The following is a 20,984-nucleotide window of genomic DNA, read 5'->3' as shown; positions in this document are numbered from 1 at the left end:
AAAAATACTATCACTACTCCTGCAATCCTAGATACTCAGGAGGCCAAGATCTAAGGATCAAGTTTCAAAGCCAGCCTGGGCACAAAAGAACCTGAGACTCTTATCTCCAATTAACCTCCACAAAATGGGAAATGGGGTTTAGCTCAAGGGTAAGGTGGTAGCCTTGAGCTGAAGAGCTCAGGGACAGCACCCAGGCCCAGGGGTAGGGTGGCAGCCTTGAGCTGAAGAACTTAAGGACAGTGCCCAGGCCCAGTTCTAGCCTCATGACCCCGCCCCCCTCCCCCCTCCCACCAAATACTATCTCTATGCACATAAGTGTGAACGAAAGTATGGTATATGCAGGGGAGAAGTCCAATAGTATAACTCCTTTGAATAACTAATGTACGTCTAACAAAATGAAGACCAGGGAGGTAGAAGTTGACCTAACAAGGGTGCAGCAGGGTCAAGAGGAGGGGAATAGAGTGGACCCAGGAAGGGTGAGAAAAGGAAATCATGTTCAAAGTATACATTTAGAAATAGGAAACCCGGAAGGATGGGTGGGATTGGGAGAGAATGGATGAAAGGGAAGACAGTGATCAAGATGTAGTAACTCAGATGTTGACTTGAAACTCTTTTGTGCATCTACTTCAAGATAAAAATAATAAATATTAAAAAAATTACTGTCCACTTGCCAAACATCAGTGGCTTATACCTTTAACCCTAGCTATTCAGTCGGCTAAGCTCTGAGAATCAAACTTTGAATCCAGCCCGGTCAAAAGAGCAAATGAGCCTCTAATTTCCAATTAAGCACTAAAAGACCAGAAATGGAGCTGTGGCTCAAGCAGCAGAGCACCTGTCTTGAGCAGAAGAGCACCCAGGACCTAAGTTCAAGCCTCAGTACTAGCATTAATAATAATAATAACAATGATAATGATGATGATGATGTTTGCATTATGTTCTTTCCTACTTAACTCACAGAAAAATCATTAGTGTGAGAAGTTGAATGTTCCAATGATTGAAAAGGCATAATTTACATCAAGACATGATAGATTATACAGAACTCTAAGTATCCACACACAGTGAGACCAAAGGAGGACATTCTCAGGAGAAGAACACAAAGGCACAATGCCCAATGTGCCTCTGATGATACAAAATAGTATTTATCAGGGAGAGGGAAATGGGGACCAAGACATGAGAAAGGGTATCAATGTACATGAAGTAATGCACTTCCATCTGGAGAATATAATGTAACCCTTCTATTAATTACAATAAAAAATATATGAAAAAAATAGTATTTATCAAAATGAACCCCGGTGGGGGGGGAAAGAAAAGGCATAATTTATCAGACAACATAAGGCTAACCATTATTTCAAAGTTGAGAGAAGACAGGATTTCTTTTCTTTCTTCTTCTTCTTTTTTTTTTTTGGCAGTCCCAAAGCTTGAACTCAGGGCCGGAGCACTGTCCTCGTGGTTTCTCAAGGCTAAAAGCTCTACCCCTTGAGCCACAGCACCATTTCCAGTGTTTTTCTATGTATGCTTTTCTGTGTATGTATGTATGTGATAAGGAATCGAACCTGGGTCTTCATGCATGCTAGGCAAGCACTCTACCACTAGGCCATGCTCCTGGCCCAAAAGGACAGAATTTCTCCAGCAATGCCCTAGCTAGAGTCTTGCCCACCTTCCCAGTAACCTAGCTGTAAGTCCCCCAGGTCTGGCTATGTTTTCCTGTTCCTGCTTCCTAAGGTCCAGCAGCTTGGGCTAGTGCCAGGGTAGAGAGTGGCTGCCCTCTGTTGACTACCTGATTCCAAACCATAGAAAGTATGGAAATCCGGAATTTGAAAATCAACATTGCCACCTAGTGGTCAACAGGAGCACTGTCACAAAACTGGAGTCCCTTGCTTTACTTATATCTATTGGCAAATGGAAAGGAAAAACTCTCCAACATATTTCCTGAGCTCTGTCTGGGATGGATGCTGATCAACATGTCAGGGATTTTTAGAGAAAGTATAGCTGGCCGTACTTTAAGTTGTGCTCTGACTGCACTTGGACAAGACCGAGGGTAAGGGACAGAACATTATCTAGACTTGTTGACAAGTTCTAATTGTTATTTATTTATTTATTTATGTTTTGCTAGTCCTGTGACTTAAACTCCGGGTCTAGGCCCTGTCCCCGAGCTTCTTTTGCTCAAGGTTAGCACTCTACCACTTGAGCCATAGGGTCCAGCTTTTTTTTCTTTATGTGGTACTGAGGATGTAATTGTCCTGTGGGGGGGGGGAGGACTGAGCACTATCCCTGAACTGCTTTTGCTCAAGGCTAGAACTCTACCACTTGAGCCACAGCACCACTTTTGGCTTTTTCTGTTTATTTGGTACTGGGGTATCAAACCAGGTCTTCATGCGTGGTAGGCAAGCATTCTACCACTAAACCACAGTCTTAGCCCCTATATTTACACTTTTTTTTTTTTTGCCAGTCCTGGGACTTGAACTCAGGGCTTGGACACCGTCCTTGGATGCTTTTTGTTCAAGGCTATCACTCTTCCATGGCGCCACTTCTGGCTTTTTCTGTGTGTATAGCTCCAGGGAATTGAACCCAGGGCTCCATGCTTGTTAGGCCAGCACGCTACCACTAGGCCACGCTCCCAGACCAACATTTGTACTTTTTTTTTTTTTTTGGCCAGTCCTGGGCTTGAGCTCAGGGCCTGAGCACTGTCCTTGGACTTTCTCAAGGCTAGAGCTCTACCACTTGAGCCTCAGCACCACTTCCGGCTTTTTTCTATGTATGTGGGTACCGAGGAATCGAACCTGGGTCTTCGTGCATGATAGGCAAGCACTCTACCACTAGGCCAAACTCCTGGCCCCCATACTTTTTATCTGAATGTTCAATGACACGTGTATCCCATCCATATTTTCCCTCACAGTGATCAGGTCCTTAGAGTACAGCAAACTTACAAAAGCTTCTAGCTACCAAAGGACTTGCACAGCGCTTGTTGGTAATAAAGAAGCCCATGAAACCAGGGGTGATATTTTATACCTGTAATTCAATCACCAGGAGGCTAAAGCAGAAGAATCGTGAGTACATAGCCTAGGGTATGTAGCAAGACCTTATCTCAGAGAAAGAAGAAAAGAGAAAGAGAATGAGAAAGACAAGAGGAGAGAAAGGAAGGGGGAGGGGAGAGAAGAGGAGAGGCAGATGTTAGAGTCTTGTGTCTGTTATCCAAGCTACTTAGGAAGTTGAGTCCGAGGATTGGAGTTCAAAGCCAGGTGGAGTAGCAAAAATCCATGACATTCTTACCTTCAAAAAGCCACCAGAAAGCCGGAAGTAGAGCTCCAGTTGTAGAGTTCCAGCCTTAATGAAATAGCAAAGGTACAGCATCCATGCCCTGGATTTGAGCCCCGGTACCAGCACAAAAGAAAAGAAAGAGAGAAGACAAAGAAGGGGTGACATTGATCAAGATTCATTATACTACCAGGCACAGTGGTTCATACCTGTAATCCTAGCTACTCAGCAGGCTGAGATCTGAGGATCTCCAGTTAACCTCTAGAAAACAGGAAGTGGGGCTTGGCTCAAGGGGTAGGGTGGTAGCCTTGAGCTGAAGAGCTCAGAGACATCGCCCAGGCCAAGTTCAAGCCCCATGACCTGAAAAAAAAAAAAAAAAAGGATTCATTATACTTGCCAAGTGCTCATGACTCAGGCCTATAATCCTAGCTACTCAGGAAGCTTAGATCTGAGGGCTTCAGTTTGCAGCAGGAAAATCCATGAAAATCTCATGGAAGTTGTGCAGTAGCCTTGTACTGCACAAGTAGAGTGCTAGCCTTGTACAAAAAGCTCAGGGACAGGGCCCAGGAGTTTGGCCTAGTGGTAGAGTGCTTGCCTAGCATGCACAAAGACATGGGTTCGATTCCTCAGTACCACATACATAGAAAAAAGCCGGAAGTGGTGCTGAGGCTCAAGAGGTAGAGCTCTAGCCTTGAGAAAGTTCAAGGACAGGGCTCATGCCCTGAGCCCAAGCCCAGGACTGGCAAAAAAAAAAAAAAAAAAGCTCAGGGACAGCACCCAGGCCCTGAGTTCAATTCCCATGGCCAACAACAACAACAACAAAAGCCAGAAGCAGTGCTGTGACTCTGTGGTAGAGCAGCAGCCTTGGGTAGAAAAGCTGATAGTGCCTAGACCCTGAGTTCAAGTCCCAGAACTAACACATATGAGGGTATACACACACACACACACACACACACAATTATTTGTACTTATATACTGATATGTTGAGTGGTGCTATGGCTCAAGTGGTAGGGTGCTAGCATTGAGCAAAAGAAGTTCAAAGCCAGTGCCTGAGCTCTGAATTCAAGCCCGAGGACTGGCAAAAAAAAAAAAAAATCAATACGTTGGATTAAAACCCTTTTGTACAACTACTTAAAGATGGGAGAAAAAAAATCAAAAAGAAAGAGCCAATATCATCCATATCTGTGTGTCTTTTTCTTTTCACTTGACTTGCAACGCCATTTGAAGTTTGACAGGTAAAGGAGGACCACAGCAGGTAGCTCTAACACAAGGGCAGGTGTTCCCAAAGGAAAGAGAAAAAGGAAGTTGGGGGGGAGGGGGCGGAACAGTACAAGACCAAGAAACCATGAGCTTCTCCTGAAGACCCTGACACAGAGCTCCAGGAAGAGGTGATGACAAAAGAGAAGGCTTCTCAAGCCTACAAGAGGAAGTGGACCCAAGAGACACACATTGGAGGTCAGAGAACAGCCATGCAAAAGGAAAGACAGCAAACCGAGTTGCAAAGAGCTCGGAGCCTGCAGCCCAGGGCACAGGAAGTGAGGGGTAGAGCCTCAGGCTCACAATGTATGTGTCAGGGTGCCAGCCTGAGCCTTCTGCGGTGCAGGGTAACTGGAGGAGAGCCACCAGAGCAACTAGAGGAGCATGGCTGTTGGTTCCGGGGTAACAACCAGCCTAGATTGGAGGCACAGAGCCTAAGTCCTAATCAAGCCCTCAGCCAAGGCTAGGAAGCCACGGACTCCACCAGGGCTGCTGGAGCTAGCCAGGTCTGGGAATGTTGGCATTCAGGTTTCTGCATAGACCCCATGTTAAAAGCCCAGCAAATGAGCATACATGGTGCAGGGCCCAGGCTCAAGAATGGCTTGTTTCTAGAACCTACCACTCTGTTCTAAACCCCTCAAACAACACCCCTGGGTCTGCGCCCGGGAGAATGTTTTGGGAGGTGGGGCAACAGAAGGAACTGACTGGGGGTGGAGCTCAGCACTGAGGGACCAGGAGGAAGGCTGGTCAAGGGAGGAGTTGGGAGCCACCCTGGGGGTCAACTCTGGAGGAGGGCTCTGACCTGGTCCTCTTATTCTGCACAGAACTTTCCGGAAGTTGGTGGAGAAGGAGATGCAGAGTGAGGTGCTGCCTTCTGCAAGGATTTGGACCCCCCTGAGCTCTGCAGGGAAAAGCAATCTCCCCTAAAACAGCAGCTCCTGGTCATCTCCAGAACCTTTGATGAGAGGCCTCACCAAAGAGTATCCCCAAGTGCTCAGTAGGCTCAGGGTCCCCTTTCTAGAAGCCTTGCATCCCTCCCTCTGGGGTGTGCCCTGCCCCTCCCTGAGTCACCCCAGGGAGAGAGGGGGGGGAGAAAGGGAAGAGAGTAGAGGCATTGCCTGCAGAGGAAGGAAAGGGAAGCAGAGCAGGGGAGGGAGGAGAGAAAGCCACACAGGAGTGGGTGCCAGAGGAGAGCAGAGAGGGCAGATCTAGGGCAGATCTAGGGCAGGGGGGGTCCGAGCAAGGGCAAGCGAAGCATCCCAAGGGGCGCCCCAGGAGTGAAGCCCAGGGGCGGAGAGCTAAGGGGGCGGGCCAGCATGTCCCACGGGACCTACTATGACTGCGAGCCCCGGGGTGGCCAGCAGCCACATGAGTTCTCAGTAGCCCGAGCTGGGGCTGGAGAACTGAGTGATATGTGCGAGCATGAAGCCTCCATCGACCTCTCGGCCTACATCGAATCTGGGGAGGAGCAGCTACTCTCTGATCTCTTTGCCATGAAGCCAGCACCAGAGACCCGAGGCCTTAAAGGCCCTGGAACCCCTGCCTTCCCACATTACCTGCCACCTGACCCACGATCGTTCGCCTATCCTCCGCACACCTTCGGACCCGACAGGAAGGTGTTGGGATCTGGCATCTACAGCAGTCCTGGGAGCTACGACCCTAGGGCTGTGGCTGTCAAGGAAGAACCCCGGGGACCAGAGGGCAGCCGAGGGGCCAGCCGAGGTGGCTACAATCCCCTGCAATACCAAGTGGCACACTGTGGCCAGACATCCATGCATCTACCGCCCACCCTGGGAGCCCCTGGCCAGCCCATGCGAGTCCTTAAGGTAAGAGCAAATCAGTTCTCCCTGCCATGCCTGGGGGGACAGTGGGGGGGGGGGGTTGGAGAGAGGCTGGGGTGGGGGCATGAATGAGTCTAGTTTGATGTTGTTTGTGTGCTACTGACCCACCAGAAGTCGTCAGCACATGAACATCTCCCTCTTTCCTGCTCTGTGAAATTCTCTCCATCCTGAGCTCAAGTCACTATGGCAAAGTCAGCCACCTGCCTCATCCCAAGACCCCCACCAGCTTCCCAGCTACCCACCATACCACTTTCACGATTGTCTGCTCCCTGCTCCTGGGAAAGGAAATGTCTGATGATTGTAGTCTAGCAGGCAGAAAGGAGAGTTTAGCCAGGCAGAGCAGGATCTCTGTGCCCAAGAGGCAGCGCCATGGTGGGTCCTGGGACTCAGGGTTGGCTGGGAATCCTGTGTCCTTGTGGTTTGCCTAAGTGTGTCGCGGCTGCCGGGATTTCTGCCCTGCCTTCAACTCCGGCTCTCAACTCGGGACCTTCTGTGCCTTCCCCTCCAGGCCCCTCTGGCTGCAGCTGCGCCCCCCTGCAGCCCGCTCCTCAAGGCCCCATCTCCAGCAGGCCCCTCGCACAAGGGCAAGAAGACAGTCAACAAAGACAGCCTGGAGTACCGGCTGCGGCGAGAGCGCAACAACATCGCCGTGCGCAAAAGTCGGGACAAGGCCAAGAGGCGCATCCTGGAGACGCAGCAAAAGGTTCTGGAATACATGGCGGAGAACGAACGCCTGCGCAGCCGCGTGGAGCAGCTCACCCAGGAGCTGGACACTCTCCGCAACCTCTTCCGCCAGATCCCCGAGGCTGCCAACCTCATCAAGGGCGTGGGGGGCTGCAGCTGAGCCAGTTGGTGAACTGTGGGCACCAGGCAAGGGGCCTGATCTTGGGGCGCTCCACCCTGAGGGGGTCCTAAGAGCCCAAAGACACAGACCATGGTCTATGGCAGCTGGTGGCAGAGGACTGCACGACCCATACTGATTCTGTGGCTGAATAAATTGCACTGTGACTTGTTCTGGGGCTGCTGTGTGTGTGTGTGTGTGTGTGTGTGTGTGTGTGTGTGTGTGTGTGTGTGTGTGTGTGTGTGTGTGTATGTGTGTGTGACCTTGAGGGCAGAGAATGCATGTGGTCTGGTCTATGTATGTCTCCATGCTCAAATGAGTATGTAGAAACAGATCAACGACATAGAGCTCCTGCCCAGGTGATCACGGGAAAGACCTTAATGGCTTTACTGTGCATTTGTGGTCCATCTGTCCAGTCCCATAATCTGTGATGATCAGACTCACCCATCCACTCCCATCTTTATCCTTCATCCCAAGCCTCGAGGGTTGGTTGGGCCAAGCCAGGAGATCTGATTTGTATGTGAAAACGCTGACAAGGAAGGAAGAGGAGGAGAACAGGAGGAGGAGGGGGAGAAAGAAAAGGGGGAGGGGAGGAGGAGAAGAAGGAGGTCGAGGAAGAGGAGGGGGAGGAGGAGGAGGAGGAGGAGGGTCTGTGTCTGTGAAACCCCTGTCCAAAGCATTTTTCTTTTCATACAGCAGCTTAGGAGACAGACTAAAACAGTAGTTGTGTGCCTCAAAACAGAGGCTAGGCTGGGAATGTGGCTTACTGGTAGAGTGCTTGTCTAGCATGCATGAAGCCCTGGGTTAGATTCCTTATTATCGCATACACAGAAAAAAGCCAGAAGCGGTGCTGTGGCTCACTTGGTAGAGTGCTAGCCTTGAGCAAAATCAGCTCAGGGACAATGTCCAGACCCTGACTGAGTTCAAGCCCCAGGACTGGAAGGAAAAAAAAGAAAAAGCAAAAGAACAGAGAGACCACTCTCTGCTGTTTACTGTTTGTGTGACCTTCAGCCAGTTACTTCTCCTTTCGGTGCCTCAGTCTGCAAACGGAGAGTGATTTGGCTGCGCATCTCATACCATCACTATATCCATAGGAAACAGAATGGCACAACATAAATATGAGTATTTGTTGATTCCAATTTTACTAGACATGACGAGAGCTGAAAGAGCTCATCTGAATTTCTCCTTTGGCCGAGGAAGAAACTAAATTCTCTGAGAGGAAAAGAGACTTATTCAGAATCAAAATTAGCTCCATAAAAAAATCACAGATCTCAAGCAATAATGAGAGAGACCTCAAGAAATCCTCTGGTGAGCTTTGTCTTCACACAAGCAAGATAGTGTGAGCCACATCTGATAGATAAAGCAGGGAGGGGCTGAGGGGCTGAGAGGCCATCTCCTGAAGCTCATCTAAGTCTCTTGCTGTCTCAGCACTCAGCACTTAACTTTCGCCTCCCTCAAACCCCAAAGATATAGAGTGTGGGTAGCGTACATGAACTGCAGTCAAGAAGTAACATGGAGCCAGTGGCTCACAGCTGTAAATCCTAGCTACTCAGGAGACTGAGACCTGAAGACCGAGGTTCAAAGCCAGTCTGGCTAGGAAAGCCCATGAGATTCTTATCTCCAGTTAACCACCAGAAAATTGGAAGTGGTGCTGTAATTCCGTAGTAGAGCCTAGCCTTGAGCACAAAAGCTCAAGGACAACACCCAAGCCTTGAGTTCAAAAAGCACACAGCATGGGGCTGGGAGTTTGGGAGGAGGAGGAGGAGGAGGAGAAGGAGGAGGAGGAGGAGGGAGGAAGGAAGGAAGGAAGGAAGGAAAGAAAGAAAGAAAGAAAGAAAGAAAGAAAGAAAGAAAGAAAGAAAAGAAAGAAAGAACGAACGAACTCAGGAGAGGCTAGAGATGTAACTCAGTGGTAGGCTGGACACTGATGGCTCATGCCTATGATTCTAGCTTCTCTGAAATCTAAGACTTGAGGTTCAAAGCCAACCTGGTTAGACAAATCCAGTAAGTTAATGATACACTGCCAGCCTTGAGCAGAAAAAAGAGAAATGAGAGTTCAAGGGTCTCAGTTTAAGCTCCAGTAGTGAAACAAAAAAGAAAAATAAAGAAAAGAAAGGAAGAGGAGGAATCATTTCCCAGCAGTGTCAAAGACTTAGGACAGTCTGTCTTCTAGGCAGTGCTGTACAGCCTAGACTTCAAAGAATAACTCTCTGAACCAGATGCTGCTAGCGCATACCTGGAATCCTGGCTACTCAGGAGGCTGAGATCTGAGGCTCACAGTTCAAAGCAAGCCCATGAGACTTTTATTTCCAATTAACCACCAAAAAAAAAAAAAAAAAAAAAACCCAGAAGTGGAACGTGGCTGAAATGGCAGATCACTAGCCTTGAGCAAAAGAAGCTCAGGGACAGTGTTCAGACCTTATTTAAAGCCCCAGGACCAGCACAGAAGAAGTAGGAGGAGGAGGAGAAAAAGAGGAGGAGGAGGAGGAGTAAGGGAAGGGCTAACATTTTTCAAAAACAAATGTACTCTTGCCGGGCACAGTGGCTCATGCCCGTAATCCTAGCTACCAGAGGGCTGAGATCTGAGGATCGAGGTTCAAAGCCAGCCCAGGGAACTAAAGTCCCTGAGACTCTTATCTCCAATTAACCACTAGAAAACTGGAAGTGGCACTGTGGCTCAAGCATAGGTCAGTAGCCTTGAGCTGAAGAGCTCAGGGACAGCGCTCAGGCCAAGTTCAAGCCCCATGACCAACAGAAAAAAAAAAAAAAAAGGGCCGGGAGTTTGGCCTAGTGGTTAAAGTGCTTGCCTAGCATGCATGAAGACCCGGGTTCGATTCCTCAGTACCACATACATAGAAAAAAGCCAGAAGTGGTGCTGAGGCTCAAGTGGTAGAGCTCTAGCCTTGAGAAAGTCCAAGGACAGTGCTCAGGCCCTGAGCTCAAGCCCAGGACTGGCAAAAAAAAAAAAAAAAAGAAGAAGAAATGTACTCTACCTGACTTATATAACTAAAACCCCTCTCTACATTACCTTTATAATAACAACTTTAAAAAAATAGTAATAAAGAAGCTGGGTGCAGTGGCTCACGCCTGTAATCCTAGCTACTCAGGAGGTTGAGATCTAAGGATCTCAGTTCAAAGTCAGTTCTAAAGACGGTGAGAATCTTATCTATAATTAACCACTAGAAATTGGAAGTGGCGCTGTGGCTCAAGGGGTAGGGCAGTACCCTTTAGCTGAAGAGCTCAGGGACAGCACCTAGACACAGAGTTCAAGCCCCACAAGCCCAGAAAGAGAGAGAGAGAGAGAGAGAGAGAGAGAGAGAGAGAGAGAGAGAGAGAGAGAGAGAGAGTGTGTGTGTGTGTGTCAGGGGTTTGGCCTAGTGATAGAATGCTTGCCTGGCATGCATGAATCTCTGGGTTCAATTCCTCAGTACCACATACACAGAAAAAGCTGGAAATGGGGCTGTGGTTCAAGGGTAGAGTGCTAGCCTTGAGAAATTCCAAGGACAGTGTCCAGACCCAAGAACTGGGGTTCAAGCCCCAGAACTGGCCAAAAACAAAAAAGGAGGAGGAGGAAGAAAAGGATAGAAAGAAACAAAAAGAGAGAGAAAGAAGGAAGGAAAGAAGGAGGGAAGGAAGGAAGGAAGGAAGGCAGGAAGGAAGGGAGGGAGGGAAGGAAAGGAAAACTCTCTGAGAGGGAAAGACTTGTATCTGGGCCAGCCCAATCCTTTGTTTGTCTCTGTTTCCCTCTTCTCTAGACCCCTGTGGTTCAACCCTCCTACATCTTAGGTATTCATGCGTATCAAGTCTACCTAAGCCAAGACTCTGCTACAGATCTGACTTGGGTTGGTAAACCAGAACCTGCAAGTGGCAGCTGCCTGCGTTTGGGAGAGGGAGGAGCTTGTTTCTATGACACCTGGGAGAATCCTAGCACCTTCCCTTCAGCCCAGAGGATGAGTTGCATAAAGAGGTTTGCACAGAACTCTGCAAGTGACTCAACCTCCGGATTTCCTCCTCTCAGCTCAAGACCACTACCCCTTGACTTCTTTTCAAGGCATGGATGGTGGGACCTGGGTTGCCTCAGCCTTCACCCAAATTTCCCACAGCTCTGAGCTATGTTTTCTCCCAGCCTCTAATCCACCTGTCACTCCCAGGGTGGGTGCCTGGTAGAACCCTTCGGATTGACACTGAAGCTGAAGAGCCGTTAGAAGTGACATGGAGCTCTACAGCACACCCCACTCTTTTCGGTCGCATCCCATCTCAGGAAGATTACTGCCAGCCACATGGCTCATAGCTTGAAGCAGGCTTTCAATTTTGCTTCAACTGGTTTTAGCCAAAGCTGTTTCTTTAATAAACATTTGTCAAGCAATTTTTCTGTGAAGAAAATGGGGTAAGAGGAAAAAGACAATAAATGGATGTGCATGCCAACTGCTCACGCCTGTAATCCTAGCTACTCAGAGAGCTGACATCAAGGATTCTAATTCAAAGCTAGCCCAGGCACGAAAGTCCATTAGATTCTATTAAAAAAGAAAAAAAAAGCCGGGAGTAGTGCTATTGCTCAAGTGGTAGAACATTTGCCTTGAGCAGCAGAAGCTCAAAAACAGCACCGAGGCCCTGAGTTCAAGCCTCAGAACTGATACAAATAAAAAGGGAGGTGAGAAAAGAAATACCTCTCAGAGGAAGTGACATATAAGTTGAAACCTGAAGATGTTCAAAGACCGATGTGTCATTGGGTCAAATCTTAGCAAAGGGAAAATCAGATGCAAAAGCTCCCATTCAAGTAGTAGAGCACCAGCCATAAGCAAAAAAAGCTAAAGTACAGTGCATAGGTCCTGAGTTGAAGCATCAATATGACATGCATGTACACAAATACGCGTGCACGCACGCACACACACATACACATACACACATGCAAATCCAGCACATCCAGGTCCAAAACAATTTATATACAATGCTTTTGCTTTCGAAACTGCCATAGGACCCACTTTTACTTCTTGACACAACTGGGGACCAAGCTAGGAGAGAATGGACAAGAAAGGGGGTCCCAAGAAAGCTTTAGGGAGAAAGAAAGACTGGGGAGCTGTGAAAAAGAAGGAAGATGCTGCCCTAGGTGAACTGGCAAGGTCAGCCAGCCACAGCGGTGGTGGCTTGTGAAAGCTGTCCTCCCCCACCCCTGCCAGTGCACACCTCCCTCTCAGGCACATAGATTGCCACATGCCTGTGCCCCCAGGGCCCCCATCCCGGTGTTGCAAGATCCCGGTTGGGGTTGTGGTGGAAAGGGGCCTCTTTACCCCCTGCTCCATGCCAGTGATGGGACTGTAGAATGGAAGCATAAGAGATGGCAGGGATGAGAGCCCATGAATTCCCCTAGAACTCTCAGCCTCCCGCTAGCAGCCAGAGCCCTCCTCCTAACCTGCTCTAACCTGGACAGGGTTCCTAGGGGCCTCTGCCAGTTGCCTCAGAAAAGCCAATGGTACAGGAGACAGTCTCTTGATGGGGAGAGAGGATGGGTGCTGACATCAAAATGGCCATGGGCTCTGACTACAGTGCTAGCAGCCAGCAAAAGGAAGGTATCTTCATGGAGAAAGACCTAGCCACAGAGCTGTAGCCACTCACTTCTCCCTTACAGAGTCAGGGCTCTGCTGTAGCTAAGAGGCAAGCCATACATAGAGTGGATACATCTCATACCCCCAAATGAGGTTTTACTCTGAAGCCCCAAACTGTTCAAACACTGCTCCCACCCCCCACCCCAACACCTAGGCCCCTGGTCAGGCCATCTACCCCTGCTGCAATCAGGACGGTTTGCAAAATGTCTGCTAGCTCTCTCTTTGTCACCATCTGAGGTTAGAACTGTACTTGGGAGATAAGCTCAGGCCCCACCCGCCTGTCCCACAGACTGCTGGCCTGCTGTAATCGGGACAGTTTGCAAAACCCCTGCTAGCTCCAGCTCTGTCACCAGCCAGGGCTTCCTAGGGCTGCACTCCAAGATAAAGTCCAGCCCGCCCCAGCCCTGCCTTCAAACCTCCCAGCCTTGTGGGCCTGACAGATAGAGCTCCTGAGGCCAGTCGGTTGTCTGAAAAGCTTGCTCAGGCCAGGCAAGGACCCAGCTTTCTGAATTTCCCCTCCTCTCTCTATCCCCAGCCACACCTTTGGATCCTGCCCTCATCTCATCCTCATCCTCTCCTCTGTCTCCAACCACTCTTCCTGCTGTCATCCTCACCTCTTTCCCACCATTCATTCATTCACTCAACTGACTTTTATTTTAATTTTAATTTTTGCCAGTCCTGGGGCTTGGGCTCAGGGGCTGAGCACTGTCCTTGGGCTTTCTCAAGGCTAGCAGTCTACCACTAAAGCCACTGCACCACTTGGGGCTTTTTCTATGTATGTGGTACCAAGGAATCGAACCTGGGCCTTCGTACATGAGAGGCAAGCACTCTTACCACTAGGCCAAACTCCTGACTCTTCAACTGACTTTTTTTTTTTTTTTGCCAGTCCTGGGCTTGAGCTCAGGGCCTGAGCACTGTCCTTGGACTTTCTCAAGGCTAGAGCTCTACCACTTAAGCCTCAGCACCAAGGAATGTGGAGTACCAAGGAATTGAACCCGGGTCTTCGTGCATGCTAGGCAAGCACTCTACCACTAGGCCAAACTTCCGGCCCCTTCAACTGACTTTTTAAAAAATATTACATGGATGGCTGGAAATGTGGCCTAGTGGTAGAGTGCCTAGCATGTCCTGGGATGGATTCCTCAGTACCACATAAACAGAAAAAGCCAGAAGTGGAGCTGTGGCTCAAGAGGTAGAGTGCTAGCCTTGAGCAAAAAGAAGCCCAGAGACAGTGCCCAGGCTCTGAGTTCAAACTCCAGGACTGGCAAAAAAAAAAAAAAAAATTGCCGTTTATGGGCCGAGGGTGTAGCCTAGTGGTAAAATACTTGCCTAATATGCAGGAAGCCCTGGATTTGATTCCTCGATACCATATACAGAGAAAAAGCTGGGAGTGATGCTGTGGCTCAAGTGCTAGAGCCCAGGCTCTGAATTCAAGCACCAGGACTAGCAAAGGGGGGGGATAAAGAAAAAGTATTAGTTGTGTAATGGTGGCTCTTGCCTATAATCCTAGTTACCTAGGATGCTGAGTTCTGAGAATCACAGTTCAAAGTCAGCTGGGGCAGGAAAGTCCAATAGACATTTTTTTTTGCCAGTCCTGTGCTTGAACTCAAGGCCTGAGCACTGTCCTTGGATTTTCTCAAGGCTAGAGCTCTATCACTTGAGTCTCAGCACCATTTCCGGCTTTTTCTATGTATATGGTACCGAGGAATTGAACCTGGGTCTTTGTGCATGCTAGGCAAGTACTCTACCAATAGGCCAAACCCCTGGCTCTACATTTTTATCTTCAATTAACTACCAAAAAGATGGAAGTAGTAGAGCTGTAGCTCAAGTCACAGAGCACTAGCTTTGAGCAAAAACAAACAACAACAGGGACAATAGCCCTAGAACCAGCTTGCACATGGGCATGCATACATACACACACACACACACACACACACACACACACACACACACACACACACACAAAGTATTAAACACTTAATCTGGGTAAAGCACTTGCAGAACATACAAGATAATTATAGGTCCCTGCCCTTGTAGAGTTCATAGATTATCCATGGTGACAGAAAAATGAAACACAAGCAAATGCATGAATCTAGATCTTGTGCTATGTGACAAAAATGAAGAATGACTGATAATACACATGGTTTATTTTGAGATGGGGTCTGACGGCATCACCCAGACTGATCTTGCACCTGTGATCAGCCTCACCTTCCTGAGTGCTGGGATTACAGATGTATACCACCGTTTCTTGCATAGAAATAATAGACATTAATGATGGATATTGATGAGGGTATCAGATTTACATGGGAGGGCTGGGAAAGGCTTCGTTGAAGGAGATATTTGAGAGGTAAGTAGCATTTGTTTGGCAAAAGCAGGGTTTGCAGCATTAAACAGAAGGTCTTTGCTCATTGGCAGAGACTGGGGTTGAGGGTTGGGACAGCCTAGACTGAATAGGGAGAGGGAGGCCCAGGTTGAGGCAGAGGGTAAGGCGAAAGCTTCCTCCAGTAATCCAGAGCATTGGGGGCAGGGAGACTGAGCTCCCAAGAACTTTTAGCAAGAAAAGAGATAAATGACAACGGACACCAATGCAAATGTTTGTGATCCACTGAGGCTTTCCTGTCTTAAGATTCTTATTGTCACTATTTTAATAACAATAATAATAAATAAATAAATAAAAGAGACAACTGGGCCAGACACCAGTGGCTTAGTTCTGTCATCCTAACGACTCAGGAGCCTGAGAGCTCAGGATTGCCATTTGAAGCCAACCTGGGCAAGAAAGTTTGTGACTCTTAATCTCCAATTAACTAGCAAAAAGAGCCAGAAGTAGAACTGTGGCTCAAGTGGTAGAATTATAGACTTGAGCAATAAAGCTCAGGAACAACAACAAAAAAAAGCCAGAAGTGGAACCATGGATGGATCAAGTGATAGCCAACCTTGATGGAAAAAGCTGAGGGACAGTGCTGGACCTTAAGTTCAAGTCCTGGTACCAGCACAACAAGAAGCGAGTCAGGAAAGGAGAGACGTTGTCCAAAAAGGAATGTACTCTTCCCAGGGAGCTGGTAGCTCACATCTGTCATCTTAGCAACTCAGGAAACTAAGATCTAAGGATAACAATTCAAAGCCAGCCCCAGCAGGAAAGCCATGAGAGTCTTATCTCCACCTAACCACCAGAAAACTGGAAGTGGAATTGTAGCTTAAAATGATAGAGTGCTAGCCTTGAGCAAAAAAGCTTGGGGACAGTGCCCCATGACCAACAATGCTGGAAATAAAAAAGAATAAAACAAAAAGAAATGTACTCATTATCTGACTTAGGTAACTGTAACCCCTTTTTACATTGCCTTTTTTAATAACAATTCAAAATTAAATAAAATGGAGGAGGAGGAGGAGGAGGAGGAGGAGGAGGAGGAGGAGGAGGAGGAGGAGGAGGAGGAGGAAAGTGCTGAGCTGGGAGTGAGGCTGGAAGCTTCGAGGTGTAAGTCCCCATTGAAGAGAAAGCTGGTTGCTGAAATCTCTGACTTTGGAAGAATGCATTTGAATCCGTGGCTGGTGCTTCCGTGTCCATGTTCAAATGGTTTCCTTCACTGGGTTTTAGCTGCTCAGGAACAAGTACAGCCAAATATTGGGTCCATTTGGGATTGATTTTTAACCTGGGAAGTGGGGTGGAATGGAGGCAGGGAAGAGGAGTTGGGAACGTTTAGGGAAGAAGGGTTGTGGTGGTGAGCCAGGGACCTGAGCCAGATAAGAGGAGACAGAAATATGGGACTGGCGGAGGTTCCCCACTGAGTTCGTCTAACAGATGCAGTGAACCAGCTTAGCAAACAAACCGTAGGAAAGAAGATCATATCAGAGAAGGGGGATGTTTGATTCAGTTATTTCGTAGGTGTCACTGTTTCTGGTGATGATAAGACTGAATATGTCCTTGGACTGGCTTTCAAGAGTGAACTGGAGAAGAAGAATGTTAGAGACGGGGATAGGGCTGCAGGAGGCCTGCAAGCGTCACCACCTGCAGCCACCCAGCTCCTCGCCCATCCTCTCCCACACTCCACCCAGCTCCTCATCAATCTCTTCTCTCCAAATTCTATTGTCTGTCTCCATACCATCGTCCTACCCTTCTTTTCTTTTTTTTCCTTGTGCTAGGCCTCATGTTTGTTTGGCTTGCTCGTCCACTCACAACTTGTACTCTAGTACTGAGCCATGCCTCCAGGCCAGCTTTTGGCTGGAGATGGAATGTTGCAGCCCTATAGGCTTTCCTTCTCCAGATCTTGGTGAGTGGCTAGGATTGTAAGACTAAGCCACTTGGACCCAGATATAGATAGCTAGCTAAGTAGGTCGGTACATACATAGATGGATAGATAGATAGATATGATTTATTGTTATTATTAAGATGTTGTACAGAGGGGTTACCATTTCATTAGTCAGGTAATGAGTATATTTCCCATCCCTGTCCACAGTTACAAAGGTCATTTTCCACGTAGTGCATACTGAATATCATGGTTGCATTTTTTCAACTTTTCTCTTTCCTTTTCTTTTGCCTCCCTTAAAATAAAAAAAAAAAAAAAAATAGCTGGATGCCTGTGGCTCATGCCTGTAGTGTTAGCTACTCAGAAGCCTGTGATCTGAAGATAGCAGTTCAAAACCAGCACAGGAATGAAAGTCCTTGAGACCAATAATTCCAATTAACCACCAGAAAACCTTAAGTGGTGCTGTGGCTCAAAGTGGTAAAATACTAGCCTTGAGCTGAAGAGCTCAGGGACAAATCCCAGGCCCTAATTCAAACCCCACAACCAATAAATAAATGAAAAAGCTAAAAATCAAAGCAAAAACAAACACCACCACTAGCAGTAGATTTTTTTTTTTCCGTAATGGGACTTGAACTCTCATGCCTGGACTGGCTTTGAACCATGATCCTCATATCTCAGCCTCTTGAGTAGCTAGGATTACAGGTGTGAGCCACCACACCCAGCTAGCAGCAGCTTTTAAAAACAAACAAACAAAAAACCCACAAATAAATGGACAAACAAAATAAACTATGACTTTGGTAGCAAAATAAACCAATTATTGATTCATACAACACCATGGAGAAATCATAAATGTACCATGGGCCAAAAAAATGTTTCCAAAGATTCCAAGTTGCTGGCCAGGCAGAGGTGGCTTACACCTGTAATGCTAGCTATTCAGGAATCTTGAGATATGAGGACTGTGGTTCAAAGCCAACCCAGTCAGGAAAGTCCAAGATTCTTATCTACAATTAACAAGCAAAGAGCTGAAGGTGGAGTTATGTCTCAAAGGGTAGATCACTAGCTTTAAACAAAAAAGCTCAGGAACTACATTCAGACCCTAAATTCAAGCCCCATTACCCACACGCATATGGGTACATACATGCATGAGCGCACACACACACACAAGTTTCATGGACTTTCCTCCCCAGGCTGGCTTTGAACCTCCATCCTCAGATCTGTCTCCTGAGTAGCTAGGATTATAGATATGAGCCACCAGCACCCAGCTTTACATGTGTCCTCATTTTCTTTTCTTGTCACCTCATTTTCTCCTTCCTCCTATTTCTCTCCCAATTCTCTTCCTCTTGTCACAACAATATTTTCCCTCGTCATTCTTTGTATTTGAGAAGCAATTCTGCTGGGCTCCTGGGAGTCTATGTAGGTTAAAATCCTACACTACCATTTACCACTTACACACATTGCTTAATTGTGCTGTGCCTCAATTCTAAAATTGGAATGATAATAATACCTACCTCTATGATTGTCTGAAGAATTACTTCAGTATTAAGTGCTTAGAACCATGTCAGAGCATGAAGAGTGCTTGGTAATGTGGTTTCTATTTAAAATTATCTTTGCGTTAGTTGAACAAAGGGATTTCAGTTTAGTAAGCCAGTTTATGAGTATAATGCATTTTGATCACTGTCCCCCTCCTTTCATTATCCCAGTAAAGTGATTTTTTTTTAATATGTGCCAGTCATGGAATTTGAACTCAGGGCCTTGAACTTTCAGTTGGCTTTTCCACTTAAGGTTTGTGCACTTCTGTTTTTTGTTTGTTTGTTTGCTTGTTTGTTTTGTTTTGGGTGGGTTGTTGTTGTTGTTTTTATTTGCTGGTTAATTGGAGACTAGAATCTTACAAACTAAACCAAGATCCTTAGCCTCCTGAGTAGCTAGGATTATAAGTATGACCCACCAAATCCCAGCTCTGGGAAAAATGATTCTTATTTTTAGCTCCTTCTCATTTTCTTGCTCTCTCCCATCTTCATTCTCTCACCTCCACTCTCCCTCCATAGCTATTTCAGAAAGCAGAGATAATTTAAAACTCAGCTCCTGCCTGAAATCTGGTAGGGAAATATGCATATATAACAATAAAATGTCAAGATAGAGTCAGTTGTAGTGGTACATGCCTATAATTTAAGCACTGGAGGGAATGATAAGAGGGCCACAAGCACAGACCAGATTTGATTACATGGTAAAACCCTGTTTCCACCACTCCCCTCCACACACACGCACCAACTAAAAAGAAAAAGAAAAAGAAAACCTCAGAGCAAGGTGCCCATATAATCCCAGCTATTCAGGAGGCTGACATCTGAGGATTGAGGTTCAAAACCAGTGGAGGCACAAAAGACTGTAGACTCTTATCTCCAATTAACTACCAGAAAACTGGAAGTGGTTCTGTGGCTCAAGTGGCAGAGCTCTAGCCTTGAGCTGAAGAGCTCAGGGACAGTGCCCAGGACCACAGGTCAAGGCCTCCAACCCTTCAAATATGTGAATTATGTATGGTGACATGTGTTTATAATTCCAGCATTCAGAAGGCAGAGATAGGAGAATCATAAATTCAAAGTTAGTCTACATACCAATGCCTTGTCACAAAAAACAATAGAAATGCTGGGTACCAGGGACTCACACCTGTAATCCTAGCTACTCAGGAGGCTGAGATCTGATGAGTCCAGTTTGAAATCTACTCAGGGAAAATTTTGAGATTCTTCTCTCCAATTAACCAGCAACACACACACACACACACACACACACACACACACACACACACACACAGAATTAGAGATATAGCTCAAGCAATAGAGCACCAACTTTAAGAGGAAAAATCAAGGGAGAACGAGAGAACTAGAGGGAGGAAGAGAGAGAGAGGTATCTCAATGAGCAGATGACGTGAACCTTGAAAAGGGGAGGGGGTGAAGAGGAAAAAAGAAAGGAAAAGGAAGAAAGGAGAAGGAGTGAAAATGTATGATAGTCCAGTGAAGTGAACACAAAGTCTTTCTTCCTTTTTTTTTTTTTTCCATCCTAGGGCTTGAATTCAGGGTCTGGGTTCTGTTCTGTCTCTGAGCATCTCTGTGTTCAAGGCTAGAGCTCTACCACTTGAGCCACAATGCCACCAACTTCTGGCTTTTTCTGGGTATGTGACAACCAAGGAATCAAACCCAGGGCTTCATGCATGCAGGGCAAGCACTCTACCACTAGGCCAAACTCCAGGCCCCTTCTTTTTCATTCTTTCTTTTTTGTCTTGGAGCTTAAACTCAGAGCCTGTGTACTGTCCCTGTGTTTTTTCACTCAAGACTAGAGCTCTACCACATGGAATCACAGCTTCACTTACAGTTTTGGGGTAGATAAATGGAGATAAGAACCTCACTGGAGGCCAGGACTGTGGCCTAGTGGTAGAGTGCTTGCCTAGCATGCATGAAGACCTGGGTTTGATTCCTCAGTGCCACCTAAACACACAAAAAAAGCTAAAAGTGGTGCTGTGGCTCAAGTGGGTAAAGCACTAGCCTTGAGAAAGCTCAAGGACAGTACCCAGGCCCTGTGTTCAAACCCCAGGACTGGGGGAGGGGAGGAGAATCTCACTGGATTTTCCTATCTGGACTGTCTTCAAACCTCAGCCTTCCAAGCAGCTAGGATTATAGGCGTGAGCCACCAGTGCCAGTTCTACAAGGTGTTTCTTTTGGGTTTATTGTACACGGGCTGGAAGACTGAGAGTAAGCCAAAAATGTTTCAACAACTGACTTCCACCTCCTAGGGGGTGCGTTGTAACAGACGAGAGGCTTCACAGAGCTTACGTACAGCCTTGTGGAAGGAAAATGGAGTCAGTGTGCTACTTCCGCCTAGTGCAGCTCAAGTGCCACCCGGTCGTAGGTGGGAACAGCCCCTTCGCAGGCAGCCACACCCTCTCTTTGCCTGGCCACAA

The 20,984-nt window shown here is 47.2% G+C and overlaps 1 protein-coding gene across 1 annotated transcript; it reads left to right on the top strand.

Annotated features, from left to right (window-relative positions):
* The first annotated feature begins 5,828 nt into the window (after positions 1–5,828).
* Positions 5,829–7,197, top strand: Cebpe (CCAAT enhancer binding protein epsilon). Its single transcript, XM_090345474.1, has 2 exons — positions 5,829–6,338; positions 6,862–7,197. Exons 1-2 carry the CDS (start codon positions 5,829–5,831, stop codon positions 7,195–7,197), a joined length of 846 nt encoding a protein of 281 aa, XP_090201600.1.
* The last annotated feature ends 13,787 nt before the right edge of the window (positions 7,198–20,984 follow it).

Source organism: Megascapheus bottae, chromosome 14 (genome assembly GCF_031878675.1).
Source record: "Megascapheus bottae isolate mThoBot1 chromosome 14, mThoBot2.hap1, whole genome shotgun sequence".
NCBI classification, from domain to species: Eukaryota; Metazoa; Chordata; class Mammalia; order Rodentia; family Geomyidae; genus Megascapheus; species Megascapheus bottae.
Note: the sequence above shows the minus strand (reverse complement) of the source record. Positions and strands in the feature narration are given on the sequence as shown.